This window comes from Ranitomeya variabilis, chromosome 7, assembly GCF_051348905.1.
Source record: "Ranitomeya variabilis isolate aRanVar5 chromosome 7, aRanVar5.hap1, whole genome shotgun sequence".
NCBI classification, from domain to species: Eukaryota; Metazoa; Chordata; class Amphibia; order Anura; family Dendrobatidae; genus Ranitomeya; species Ranitomeya variabilis.
In genome coordinates, this window is record NC_135238.1 from 187,878,137 (window position 1) to 187,893,219 (window position 15,083).

Below are 15,083 nucleotides of genomic sequence, written 5' to 3' on the forward strand. Positions count from 1 at the left end.
AAAAGTATGCTATCGAGCAGCGTGCACTGTTCTGTATTACATGCAAGCTCTACAAGTTACACAGTAGTACATTTTTAATAACCGACAACTGCAAGCCTGTTCTTTTTATTTATTGTGGCATCCCAGGAGTCATACGTTGTGGTTTTTGGGTGACAAAGTCAGATGAGGGCTTGTTTTTTTTCTGTGATCAGTTGTGTTTGTCAGTCACATACACATAATATATGATTAATTTCTTTATGTTGCAGATACCTGATAACCCACCAGAGTACAAGAAATTCTACAGACAGATGAACAAGGTGGGTATATATTATAAAGGAGTGTTCATGGTCATCTGTAGGTTTCCTGAGGGGGCAGGTGTATTTACCATACAAATTATATGACCGTACATCATTCTTCCTAACAAGTGACTCTTTTAGAAACGCAGTATCCGATATCTTGTTTTCCTTTGAGTATTTTCAGTACTATGACTTTTTGTTGTAATCCAGGGCGGATTCCCATTCAGCACTCGGGACTGTGGTTGGGTTGTAGCAGATTGTACTGCGGAGGGGCTGAAGTCTGCAATGCTGCTCCAAGAAAACTGCTCTTTCTTATCTGAACATATTCCGAGGAGCAGATTACGGGATGCCGTCGATGTGGTAAGAAACGTTCAGCCGTGTATGTGGGAATTGGTGGTCTTCTGTGATGTAACTTGATAATTTCGATGTGCTGTAGCTACTTAGTATGAAGAATTCTGATGGCGGATTTGCTACCTATGAAACCAAACGAGGTGGCCGCTTGTTGGAAAGGCTCAATCCCTCTGAAGTGTTTGGTACGTACATAGTAATGTAATAAATACATCCTGATGAGGAGCATGGAGATCACATTCAATGCTTTCACTCACTGCAGGCGATATTATGATTGACTACACCTATGTGGAGTGCACATCTGCTGCAATGCAAGCCTTGAAACATTACCAAGCCTGGGACCCGGACTACAGAGCACATGAAATCGGGTAATTTCTCAGACCTTCTTCTTCAAAGGCAATGTTACATATTCCTGATGTTCAGAAAATTATTTACTTTATATAAATTTGCCTTTCGGATTTGTATGGCAAACTCATTTAAAGGGGTTGTGTGGTCAGAAGATATTGATGCCCTATCCTCTTGACTAGGAGCTGTTCTGCAGTACCTGGCAGTGGCTGCTATACGGAGAATGAAGCTGATCAGTTTGGGTCCTGGGTATCTGCCCACCACCGATCTGATATTGATGGCCTAGCCAAAGGAAAAGTCATCAGTATCTTAAGATTAGAAAACCTCTTTCAGGTTTTTTCATCTTAAAGCACCTTCCAATAATATATTATAAATGCATGACCGTTTGTAAATGATCGAATTCTGGTATTACCGCTGCACTGGCACTTTTAGGTCTGTGACATTGCATCCACAGTACTGTTCTTCTTGTCCAGAATTCCCTTTCCAGCAGGGAAAGCAAATGGCCCTCATATAGAAAGGAGTTCTTTTTCAAAACTATGATAGGCAACTGCACTGATTTTCTTATCGGGACTTTTCTCCTTTTTTTTTTGTTTACTTAGGGAAACTCTCAAACAAGGCCTGGATTACTGTCGCAGGGTTCAGCGTAAAGATGGATCCTGGGAAGGGTAAGTATTCTAGAACTGTGTTATCATTTAGACTTTTGAACTTTTGGTAAAATCCTTCTCTCGATGAATACCTTAAGGAGCGCAGAACCTTGGGCGTAGAACCTTCCAGTAGTAGGCAGAAAAGAAGCCTTGGCTCTGTCTGGTGGGCTAACTGGCCAGCTGAGGTTTGTGCCAAAAGCAGCAAGAGAGCAAAAAAAAAAAATGTGTAAAAGTAGAACCAACATGATCTGAACCCGGGGAAGAGAGCCATGTGCAAAGGGGTCGGAAATCAACTCTGGAGAGCAGTAAAATATGTATAGGGTGGGACTGGTGTGCCCTAGTGTAGTCAACAGCAAAGGGGTTTTACAAGAAGTGTAAAGGTTTAATTTTCTCCGTAATAGCAATGGACCTGTTGGGAGGATAATGGTTTTTGTAGCAGAAAATTTGCATTAAAAAGCTGCCGTGTGAGCACGCTGCCCTCCACATGTTCTCTTGTGTGGCGCTTTCCACATCACCCCCACCAGTTTACTTTTTATTCTACCTAATATCAGCCTCCTAATGACAGATCCTGAACCAATGATGCTGGGTCCCCAATGCTAAGGACAAGAAATGTTGTTGTTTTTTCTTAGTTTAATATATTCTTCTATTTCTCCCCGTTGTCCAGGTCCTGGGGTGTGTGCTTTACATATGGCATATGGTTTGGACTGGAGGCCTTTGCTTGCATGGGATATAAGTACTCAGATGGGTGAGTGTCATCAAGGAGCCGACACGTAGATGCAAAACAATGTCTGATATGTTAGTTGTTGAGTTGTGTGCAGTCGTTGGGATTAAGGTTGTGCAAGGGGATATTATTAGTTAAAATGATTACTTTTTTATCTACTATCACTCCAAAAAAATTACAACTTGAGGGTGAAGAGGTTGACCCTGACTTTTATTTTCTTCAGTTGTCCTAAATGGGTATTCCCATCTCTAAGATCCTTTCCCAATATCTAGTAGGTGTAGTACTAATATTATCAAATACCTCCAACTAGAAATGTAGAATAGTTCTTCTGATTCGCTATGTCTCTTACCTCATGTGCAGGGCATTGCAGTAGCTTAGATATCCATGGTTACAACCACTGGCGTAGTGATAGTTGCTACTGGTCGTAACCATGGATACCTAAGCTATACCCTGCACATGAGGTAAGGGACATGACTAATCAGAAGAACTCTACTGAATTTCTAATTGGAGGTATTTGCTAATATTATTATTATTGCACCTGCTACATATTGGGATAGGATCTTGGATATGGGAATGCCACTTTAGCTCTAACAGGCATTTATGTTACCTAGAAACAAAGAAAAACTTAGCAGAGGAAGTTATTGCTGGCATTTGTGAAATGAATTGATTTCTACTAATCCGCCTTGTTGTGTCCTACACCATTCAGTTGCCCGGAGGTCACCCGTGCCTGCGATTTTCTTCTCTCTCACCAAATGGAAGATGGAGGCTGGGGGGAGGACTTTGAATCATGTGAAGAGAGAAGATATGTTCAGAGTGCCAGCTCTCAGCTACACAACACCTGCTGGGCACTGCTGGCTCTGATGGCCGTCAGGTACGACCACTTTTATGGCGACTGGTGCTGGATGTTCTCTTTGCACTGAGGTTTACAAAAGCTGACTGTGCATGTTCCCGGAAATATGGGGCCGGTTCTCGCTGTAGAGCACAATCTGCATTCACACATCCACATGTCAAGGTCCGAGCATGGATCCATGGACTGTTCACGGGTCTCCTGGCCCAAACTTGGCAGCCTCAAATATGCTTATGACGCTGTCAAGTTCGGATCAGGAGACCCGTGGACAGTCCATGGATTACGGCCCGTGCTCAGACCGTGACGTACGGATGTGTGAATGCGACATGCTTTTTATGTGCTGTACTGATTACAGGGTCGGGCTGTGTGATAGAAGCTTTCTGTTGAGCTTGCTGATCTTTTGCAGGTTTCCCAATGTTGGTGTTTTGGAGAGAGGAGTAAAACTGCTACTGGAGAAGCAGCTCAGCAACGGAGACTGGCCTCAGGTACAGCAAAATATAGAAACACATAAAATAGATTTATATCAAAGAACCTAAAAATGCTTTCATTGTTAAAAAAAAAAAAAAATATAACAAAAATCAGTAATTTATAGAAGCCTTGGTTTGATTCCTCTGTGACTCAAAATAGCCCCCAAATAATGAGGAGTATTTTCTTGAGATACAGTATGGGATATTTGGTGCCTGACATGGGGGGGGTCTTATGGTTTTGGGTAAGATATTAGACCCACAGTATGTTAAGCGCAGAGTTACCATTGCCAGACAGTGTTAATGAGAAATGCTCTTTGTTCTATGATGTAACCTTGTTATGTTGGAAAATCCTCTATAAAATTAATTAAAAAAAAATATGATGGTGCAGGGTTAAAGCTTCTGCTCATAGGATGAGCGTGTTCTGTCTCCAGGTATCAAATGCAAACCCTGTGGAGAAGACAGAAGTGGTTTATTACTGCATTTGTCTTCTTTTTCACTGGCTACATAGCTCTCAATGACCGCTGTGTAGCGTGCCGAAGCATTGGCACTGCTGACCAGTAGAGTGCACTGTCAGTCATTACATGTCTTACGCTGGTAACAGCATTTAACATGTTAACAGCCGTGGGTGGATTGCGATTCCACCCGCGGCTATTAGGGGCTCATGCCAGCTGATGAAATTAGGTAGTCCAACCACGCCCCCACCCAGGGGCGGACACAGACAGCTTGGGGCCCCTGTGCAGGAAATGTGTCTGGGCCCCCCCTCTTATAAAGGCGACAAAGCTACATTATATATATATATATATATATATATATATATATATATATATATATATATATATACAGTATATATATAGCTCCACACACATACATGTATATATATTAAATAGTCTCCTTTATTATGTATATTGCCGTCCCTTATTATACAGTGCCCTCTCCTATTATGTACTGCACTGTCCCTTACATATTGGATTTTATAGAGCCCTGTGTTTTTATTACATACCGTCCTGTCTTGTTAGCTGTAAAATGCAATGATGGCTGATGGAGCATAAGAAAGCTTCTTTTCTAAAGGAGGAGCTGATGGACTGGTAGTCTGGTCACCGGCTCCTCCATCAGTAGCCATTTTATATCTAACAAGAGAGGGGACCATGTAGTAAAAGAAGGCGCTGTGAATAACAAAAATATCAAGAATACACTATGTAAGAGACTGCACTGTACATAACAGCAGAGGAAGCTATATAATAAAGGAGGGCATCATACATAGCTAGAGAGGATGGTACGTAATAAGGGACGGTGTTATACATAACAGAAGAGGAAACTATGTAACTAAGGATGGTTTTATACATAATGAGTACACTATATACTAAGGGACTGTGCTATACATAATAAGTGAGTACACTTTATACTAAGGGACTGTGTTAGACATAATAATCGATAATACCGTCTTCCTCCACCTCCCCCTGATCCTAAATCCATTATAAATCCCCCTTCCTCCCATCCAAATCCCCCTTCCTCTCACCCCAGTCCCCCACATCCCTCATTGTCCTCCTCCCCACGCATCCCATTATTGCCCTCTTCCCCACCTCCTTAATTGCCCTCTTCACCACCTCCATTATTGCTTTCTCCCCACCACCCCATTATTGCCCATTCCATCACCTCCATCATTGCCTCCTCCCCACCACCCCATCATTGTCTTTTCCACTGCCACCATCATTTCCTCCTCCCCACCACCCCATCATTAAACATTCCAGGACCTCCATCATTTCCTTCTCCCCACCATCCCATTATTGCCCTTTCTACCACCCCCATAATTGCTTTCTCCCCCACCACCCCTATCATTGCCCTCTCCGTCAACCCAATCATTGCCTTCTGCCCCATCATTGCCTTCTCCATCAACCCTTCCTGCATGAAGGCAGGAAGACAACATATGATGTATGCAGTATGTCATATTTCGTTAAGGGCTTATACAGTCTGGGGAGACTTTTCAAAACTAGTAGTAGGCAAAATGATGTAGCTGCCTACAGTATATCAATGCATCAGTGTATAACTATATATATGAAGTGCACTCATAGTACATACCTATATAATAAAATGCATACATATACTGTAGAATATGCCCATGTATAATAAACACCTGTGTCTACTGCATATGTGACATACTATACATTAATGTATAAGGGTATGGTTCCACGGTCAGGAATCGGCAAAGCTTTGGATGCAGCACATGTCCGCTCAGTCCAAAGCGCTGCCGGCTTTTGTACGAGTGATGATTCCGCATGTGTTCATTGAACACATGCGGAATCACCGCATCCTATACAGTGGACTGTGATATTTATCTTGCGGAGACTGAGCGTCTCCGCAAGATAAATAGACATGCTACGGTCTAGAAAGATGCGCCGCATGTTCGTCTCCGCAGGGAAGCTGCGGGTGCCGCTGCTTACATAGTAGACATTGGATTCCTTGAAATCTCATGCACTATGCTGTAACATCCGGCTGCTGCGGATTGGATGCTGCGGATGTACACAGCGTCCAATCCGCAGAGTTTACCGACAGTGGAAACATACCCTTATATGTGTCTATGTATTGTACCTGTGTGTTTAATGCAACAGATACAGTATATGTGAAAAAGTCTTCACTGGGGGATGGGCTCAGGGGTCAGTCCCAGCCTGGATCTGATACTGCAGTGATGACTGGAGTCCCGTCAGAGAATAGACCCAGTGATTTAGTGACTGTGTTCCCGAGTTCTGAGCTCTCTGGTCCCTGCTGTGTGTGGATGAAAATCCTGCACTGACCAGAGAACACAAAGCTCCGGGGTCACAGTCAGTAAATCACTGCTTCTAGTCTCTGACTGCAGCCCCTGCCTCCCCTCTTTACTCTGCACACAATCCGTCACATTCAGACCGTTCTTTACCTCCTGTTCAGGGGGTGATTGAGGTCCTGCACACAGCTGCAGCTTCCTTCCAGGCATGAGTGTGCAGACGCCGTTCTGCACAGGCTGGAAGTGTGTGCAGGGAGAAGGGGATGATCTAACAACAAGCACCAGACAGGAGGAGCAGCTGTGAAGAAGACAGGAGATGTCTCACCTCTGCGCACGGATCCTATCCTGAAGCCGCACGCCGGCAGCTTCCTGTCTCGCACAGACAGCCGCAGCGCGGAATGATGATGTCATTCAGCCGCTGCTGTCTGTGTGAGAAAGGAAGCAGGATGGATTCATTCCCTGCAGAGATCCGTTGCCATTTTCTCTTGCAGGCAGCGGAGCTGCAGGGATTGCTCCCTGCCTGCCGCACATGAGGGCAATCTGGCCAGGGGGCCCCCGGAGCCTCGGGGACGGATAGACTGGCCAGATTGCCCTCTATATTAGCCGCTCTGCAGGGGCCCCCCAGAGCCTCCGGGCCCCGGTGCAGCTGCACCGGTTGAACCGGCGGTATGTCCGCCCATGCCCCCACCACTGACTGGTATCTTTCTGCCTATGCACAGTGTACATAGAAAGCTGACAATTAGTGGTGTGGCCGAGGTTATACAGAGCTCAGGATTCAGAGATCTACAGCAGAGAAAACTGATTTTATCAGAACTCCTGCACCCAGTAAAGTAAGTGGTGGAATCAGGGTCTCTGCCCCTACATCATGCTGCTGTCAGTTGGGATAGCAAAAACCTGGTGACAGATTCCCTTTAAGGCCTGGTCATTAAGGGGTTAAACATGCTCGGATTCAATCCGTCACTTATGAACTCCCCTTTACCCACAGAAACCTGTAATAATACATCTTATATTTTCTTTCCAGGAAAATATATCAGGTGTCTTTAACAAGAGCTGTGCGATCAGCTACACTTCATACCGAAATGTATTCCCCATATGGACACTTGGTCGTTTTTCCCATCTTCACCCAGAGAATCCCGTGGCCGGAGTTCATAAGAGCCGGCATGGCTGAAGGAAGGCAAATAACAGTATGAAGAAATGTCCTGGCTGCTGCCCTGCTGATATTCTTCTAAGAATTAACAGATTAATTTTCCAATTTTATTTTTTGTAGAATGATCATTTCCCGGTTCTGAGTTCCTTGGTGTGCGCAGTAGATAATTTAGGGTAATATGGGTGTTATTTCAGTTTTAGGCATTTCAGTAATTTAAATTAAATGAAGGCTCTGAGATGTTTTTCATGTAAAACCAGAACTTGAGAACTGAGCACCGAGGATGATATAATGTAATTACTTGAAACAAGAAAAGTAATGATACAAGTGAATATATCTATGAATAAACTAGATGGTGGCCCGATTCTAACGCATCGGGTATTCTAGAATATGCATGTCCAGTTAGTATATTGCCCAGCCACGTAGTATATTGCCGAGGCACGTATGTCACAGGTCCAAAAAATAAAAAATAAACATACTCACCTAACGATCCGAGGGGCCCTTGTAGTGTATCATACTCACCATTCTTGTCGCTGCTCCTATGCGTCCTGTGTCTCCTCTTCCTGGGATCCTCTTTCTGTGCAGATGGTAGTGCTCGGCTTCAGGAAAATGGCCGCGGGATGCTGCGCGTGCGAAGATCGAGATCGCGGCGGCCATTTTCCTGAAGCCGAGTTCCATTGCAAGTGCCAGGGCTGGTGGGAGCAGGACCTATGAAGACGTCGCGGTCACGTGACCGTGACGTTACGGCAGGTCATTGCCGCACACCAGCCCTGGGACGGGACCTCACCGCAAGCTGACGCTTGTAATGGAGCGGTCCGGGGAGCGTGGCGAGGAGCGAGAAAGGCGGCGGATTGTGAGTATACAGGTTTTTTTTTTAAATTTATTATTTTTAACATTACATTTTGTACTATTGATGCCGCATAGGCAGCGTCAATAGTACAAAGTTGGGGACACACGGTTAATAGCAGCGGTAACGGAGTGCGTTACCCGCGGCATAACGCGGTCCGTTACCGCCGGCATTAACCCTGTGTGAGCGGTGTATGCGGGCGCCGGGCAGTGAGTGCGGGGAGTAAGCGGCCATTTTTTTCTGGACTGTGCGCGTCGCTGATTGGTCGCGGCAGCCGAGACCAGTCAGCGAACGAATAACCGTTACAGAAAGACGGAAGTACCCTTAGGCAATTATATAGTAGACTAGATGGCAGCCCGATTCTAAAGAATCGGGAGTCTAGAATCCATATATACTTTATTTATTCAAATGTAAGAATAATTTGGTGGGCGGGGACCCTCGGCCTCCGATTTGGTTGGCGGAGCCCCACGGCCTCCGATTTGGTGGGCGGGGTCCCTCTGCCTCCGCTTTGGTGGGCGGGGCCGCTCGGCCTTCGATTTGGTGGGCGGGGCTCCTCGGCCTCCGATTTGGTTGGTGGGGCCCCTCGGCCTCCGATTTGGTGGGCGGGGACCCTCGGCCTCCGATTTGGTGTGTGCTCTGCCTGGGGCCCCATAAGCTGCCTGGAGCCACTGTGCTCTGCCTGGGACCCCATAAGCTGCCTGGGGCCCCTGTGCTCTGCCTGGGGCCCCATATGCTGCCTGGGGCCCCTGTGCTCTGCCTGGGGCCCCATATGCTGCCTGGGGCCCCTGTGCTCTGCCTGGGGCCACTGTGCTCTGCCTGGGGCCCCATAGGCTGCCTGGGGCCCCTGTGCTCTGCCTGGGACCACTGTGCTCTGCCTGGGGCCCCATATGCTGCCTGGGGCCCCTGTGCTCTGCCTGGGGCCACTGTGCTCTGCCTGGGGCCCCTGTGCTCTGCCTGGGTGTAGGACACTGGTGACGTCACTTATGTCCGGACATTAGCTCCGGACATTAGCTCCGGACATTATCTCCGGACATTATCTCCGGACATTAGCTCCGGACAAAGCCACGGAAGTTGGCACAAATTGCAGGAAGTAGTATTCTAGGCAATTATATATTAGATAAGGATTTTACAATACTAGTTCTGTTTTATGCTGAATACATGAAGTGTCTATTGGGCCAGTCTCACACGTCCAGATAATTCCGGTACCGGAAAAATCGGTACCGGAGTTATCCGTGTCCGTGTGCTCATGTGGCACATCAGTGTGGCACACAGGTGGCAGCCATGTGCCGCCCGTGTGCCGACTAAGGACCACACGGACCGTGCAGGAGACAGCGCTAGAGTTAAGCGCTGTCCCCCCTGCGTGTGGTGCTGAAGCCGGCATTCATTCCTTCTCCCCAGCATCGTTCGCTGGAGAGAAGGAATTAAAAATCTAGGGTTTTTTTATTTTTTTTGTGTTTAAAATAGTTTTGTCAGCGCCACCCCTAGGACTGGAAGTAGTACTCTGCCGGGAGGAATAAAGGTAATTTCCTCCTGGCTGGGGGCTCTCAGTGTCGGCGCTACACGGTTTCAAAACACCATTAACCTGCAGTTTATCCCCATATGTGCTGGTAAGTAGCATTATTTTACATGACCGGTTCCCACTTAACAAGGGGTTGGTCAAGTAGTAGTAGTGTTTTCCCCTTTAATTAAGACTTTGAGGTTGATATTGTCATAGTAAGTGTTTTGAACCTATGTACAAACTCTTATTAAAAGGGTTATCCGGGATTAGAGAAACAAGGCAGTTGTCTTTCAGAAACGGCGCCACCCCTGACTTTGGTTTCTGTCGGGTATTGCAGCTTTGCCCCGTTGAGTTGAATGGAGCTGATTTGCAATAACTGCACAACCATGATCAATGATTCATCGCCCCTGGGTGTCTTCTTCATGGTTTGATAGCTAACGGTAGGCAAGTGGACATTTTTTCAAACCATGCACAAAACTTCCCATCCTTTCTCAATTCAGAATTTTCCAAACTTGTTTGTATTTTTTCTTTTTAATAATTAAAAACATTGAAACCGGCTTTGTACATTTTAATAAAATACGTAATACGACCAATTGCTTTATTTGTATCTCCGTACAGTCGTTTGGCTTCTCTTATTATATTTGCGCACATTGTCAGAGGTATCTCTTGAGAATGACGACAGCAGCTCTCTCCGGTGATTCTCCTAGTAGATGTTACTGCATTAAATGAGAATAACGCTGTGTGGTCGACAGGATTCCTACATAAATTGCTCCGTGCTAAATCAAAAAGTTATTTCCTGGCTGAGCAAGTGATTTTCTAAAAGAAAATATTATTGAAAGAAAAAAAAAAGTAAATATTTCTGTACATATAATACATCATAATTAGTATTCAATTAGTATTCAATTAATATTACTAAATGCAGGGATTGCCTAACGAACAGATAATCCCTGCATGTGTTGCTGTTGTCAAAAGCCCCGAGACATGCAGCCGCGGGACTCCAACATAGTATTTGAGCAGGCAGAAGACACTCAGCACCCGAGCATGCTCAGATAACACCTTATCGCAGTACGCTCGCTGATGTGTTCCTCCAGTTCTGATTGAATCCAGAGCCTGGCAAAGGGTGGATCGTCTGATACGGCACAAGAAGGAGGAACTGCATGTCAACGTTAAATAATGCGAGATGCGCCCAGAGAAGAAGTGCAGGTAATAAAAGTATATTGAAGGGCTAGGTGATAACAACGTATTTTTGCTTTGTTTTTGGAGCAGACACTGAGCAAAAATTCTATATTTTTGGATGAGGATTTGGAGAGTTTCCGCTCAGTGGCTATGTGCACACAATGTCTAAACTCAGGTGAACCAACCAAGTTTCAAGTAAAAGACGCTTTAAGAAACGAGTTATCTCCCCCCCCCCCCCCCCCCCCCAACTCATCTTTTGGGTATGTGCACACGTTGCGGATTTCCTGCGGATCCGCAGCGTTTTTTGCAGTGCAGAAACGCTGCAGATCCGCAAGTGATTTACAGTACAATGTAAATCAATGGTAGAAAAAAAAATGCTGTGCTAATGGTGCGGAAAATTCTGTGCGGAAACGCTGTAGATTAAAAGAAGGAGCATGTCACTACTTTTTTTGCGGATCTGCAGCGTTTTTGTACCCATTCCATTATGGAAATCCGCAGAGGTAAAAAACACAGTAAATCCGCACAAAAAACGCGTCATATCCGCACCTGCGTCTTCTGCCAAGAGATGCAGAATCCGCACCAAAAATTCCTCAGCCTAATCCGCAACGTGTGCACATGGCCTTTGAGTTTTTTCGGTCATTTCCTGAACATTTTTTGGATGTTTTTTTTTCCACCTGTTTTTTTCTGCAGGGCTTTATAAAAGGTTTTCATGAAGTCTTTTTAATGTTTTCCAGTTGTTTTTTTCCCCTCCATTGAATAATGAAGACGCTGTTAGCGTTTTTTTCCTAAGCAAAAACTATTGAAAAACACTCAGACATTCAGGCGTCATTTGAGTTTTCCCGCTGACTTGAATTGTAAAGTACAGAGCGTTTTGCAAGCGGAAAAGGCTAGAAAAATTAACTTCTTTTAACTTCTTGATGGTTTTCGTTTGTTCAAGCAGTTAAAAGACATTCATAAGCCTGAAGATATGCACAGCAAGTTATTTTTCCATATTAATGCATATGTTCATTCTTTTGAACATTTGCATTTTCTTCTTTATGTTTTCTGCTGCAGAATCTGCCTGAAAAAAGACGTGTGCACGTAATTAATAAGCGGAAATTCTCCACAAAACTCTTCAAAAACTTGGAGGTTCTGCTTAATTTCTGCTCTGAAAACCCCTCAAAGAGGCCACACAGAATCTTTTTGCAGAGTTTTTAGATTTGTAGGAGGATTTGTACAGTTTTTACTTTGGGAACATAGCCCATAGGGGATTCTTTTAACGAGTTGGCGTTGGTACATATCAAAGCTGGTCAAAAAGTAGTGGAAGAAGAAAAAAATGGCTAGCAAACTATCCCACCAGACATTCAGTTGTGTCAGTATTGTTAAGCAAATCTCTCTTTTGTCCTAAAAGTACCTTCACACTAAACGATATCGCTAGCGATCCGTGACGTTGCAGCGTCCTGGCTAGCGATATCGTTGAGTGTGACAGGCAGCAGCGATCAGGATCCTGCTGTGATATCGCTGGTCGTTGAAGAAAGTTCAGAACTTTATTTGGTCGTCAGACCGGCGTGTATCGTCGTGTTTGACAGCAAAAGCAACGATACCAGCAATGTTTTACACTGGTAACCAGGGTAAACATCGGGATGCTAAGCGCAGGGCCGCGCTTAGTAACCCGATGTTTACCCTGTTTACCAGTGTAAAATGTAAAAAAACAAACACTACATACTCACCTTCGCATCCCCCGCCGTCCGCTTCCTGCACTGACTGAGCGCCGGCTGTAAAGTGAAAGCACAGCACAGCGGTGACGTCACCGCTCTGCTGTTAGGGCCAGCGCTCAGTCAGTGCAGGAAGCGGACGCCAGGGGACGCGAAGGTGAGTATGTAGTGTTTGTTTTTTTACATTTTACACTGGTAACCAGGGTAAACATTGGGTTACTAAGCGCGGCCCTGCGCTTAGCAACCCGATGTTTACCCTGGTTACCCGGGGACCTCGGCATCGTTGGTCGCTGGAGAGCGGTCTGTGTGACAGCTCTCCAGCGATCAAACAGCGACGCTGCAGCGATCGGCATCGTTGTCTGTATCGCTGCAGCGTCGCTTAATGTGTAGGTACCTTAATGCTACAGTGTATATATTTCCCAGGACTACAGACTGTTTGTATACAGATTAGGCAATTTTTCTACTTCTAAGCAAAAATGCTTTACTCTAGATGTAAAAAAAAATGTTATTCACTAACTGCAACCAAATATCTTACAAATGGATAGTAAATGCATAAAAGCATCGTATATTACAGCATGGTATAATAGTGATGAGTGAGCATGCTGAGATAAGGTGTTATCTGAGCATGCTCGGGTCCTATCTGAGAGTCGTTGGCGTGCTCGAAAAATATGGCAGACAACACATGCAGAGTGTCTGTTTTTACACAATCCCTGCATTTGTTGTGACTGTCGAACAGCCGCGAGACATGCAGCTGTGAGGATTCGAACATATTTTTCGAGCACGCCGAAGTCACAGTTAGGACCCAAGCATGCTCAGATAACACCTTATCCCAGCACGTTCGCTCATCACTATTGTATACTTTCCGGTAATATAACACTGGAAGAGCATCTTATTTTATGTGTAAAGTATAAATCTCTATAATAAAGCATGAATCGGATTGATCTTTGCCACCTACCCTGGTCAGCTCATGGTCTTATAGTGCGCTCGGGACTCTGGCTGATATTCCATCCATTACTGCGCTTAAAATAGGAAACAATATCAGAGGACAAAACGGAAGCACAAACGCACCGGGTTCCTGAGACATGACGCTGATTCATACAGTGACATGTACTGGGGTTTCCATCAAGAAATGTGCAGTTGACTTACATGTGCATTGCTGGAAGTGTAGTAGTTGGACCGGTGACATGGTGCACGGCCTGAGGAAACCCTCCCGCTTGCCCCATGCTGTTTGATGGCATCATTTGAGGCCACATAGGATATCCAATTCCCGGCTGCATTGTGGGCGCAGCAGGGGGAAGGCCTGGTGGTGTATAGTGGTGGTGATGGTGTACTGATGATGGACGCATCTTCTCAGCTTTCAGCATGACCGGGTTCCCAATATGAAGATCCTAAAATGATGAAGAACTGTTAAAAAGTGCAATAAATGGTAAAAGAGTTACACAATATTACATACCAGATATTTATGAATATATTTAATTAAAGGGAATCTGTCAGCAAATTTTTGCTATTTAATCTGAGAGCAGCTTGATGTTTGAGCAGAGACCCTGCTTCTAGTGATTTCACTTAGTGGACTGTGTTGCTGTTTCAATAAAAATCGGTGTTTTATCATCAGGAGATTATCACTGCAGGACTAGGTGTCTCCTGCCTCCTAGTCAACTGTTTTGCGTAACCCCACCCCCACCAGTGAGTGGCAGCTTTCTGTCAATATATAGTGTACACAAATCTGCCAATCAGTGGTGTGGGCACGGTTATAAAGAGCTCAGCATTCAGAGAACTGCCAGACCTGCAGCAGAGAAAACTGGGATTGTATCAATATTAAAGCAAGCAGCTCAATAAGTGACACATCACTGAAATCAGGGTCTCTGCGATTACTTCATGCTACTCTCAGATTACATAGAAAAATCTGCTGACAGATTCCATTTAAAGGGAACCTGTCATGGAAAATAATGTTAGTAACCTGCAGATATCAGATTAATCTGCAGGCTAAAAAAAAAAAAAACACAAAAGAACAAAAACTTTACCTGCAAGTAACAAATACTTTGTCAGTTGAAAAAACATCCTGTAAAATAACAAAAACTGCTACATTTTAAGAATATAGAAATATAGAAAAGCCAAAAGCGTACTTGTGTCTGAGGTGGCGCTGGTGGCGCATTACCAGCAGCTTGTGACAAGGCCATGGGGGGCAGTGCTTTTAGCATCATGTTCTGCATAATGATCTGGTGCATCTGGGCATTCTGCATAAGCATCATTTCTACCATATCTGTAAGAAGAAAAGGCGATTCTAGACAAATACAGCTAGCCAGGAGTATGATTGGGTAGTTT

At 44.9% G+C, this 15,083-nt stretch overlaps 1 protein-coding gene across 1 annotated transcript in view; it reads left to right on the top strand.

The window, feature by feature from the left end:
* LOC143784355 (lanosterol synthase-like) overlaps positions 1–10,480 on the top strand; it is a 30,562-nt gene extending 20,082 nt beyond the window's left edge. Inside the window, exons 14-22 of the mRNA XM_077272551.1 lie at positions 246–296; positions 486–635; positions 712–808; positions 886–991; positions 1,568–1,633; positions 2,277–2,357; positions 3,040–3,204; positions 3,587–3,665; positions 7,424–10,480. Of these exons, the coding sequence (XP_077128666.1) occupies positions 246–296; positions 486–635; positions 712–808; positions 886–991; positions 1,568–1,633; positions 2,277–2,357; positions 3,040–3,204; positions 3,587–3,665; positions 7,424–7,570 (942 nt within the window). The 3' untranslated portion in view covers positions 7,571–10,480. The remainder of the gene's footprint in view (positions 1–245; positions 297–485; positions 636–711; positions 809–885; positions 992–1,567; positions 1,634–2,276; positions 2,358–3,039; positions 3,205–3,586; positions 3,666–7,423) is intronic.
* The last annotated feature ends 4,603 nt before the right edge of the window (positions 10,481–15,083 follow it).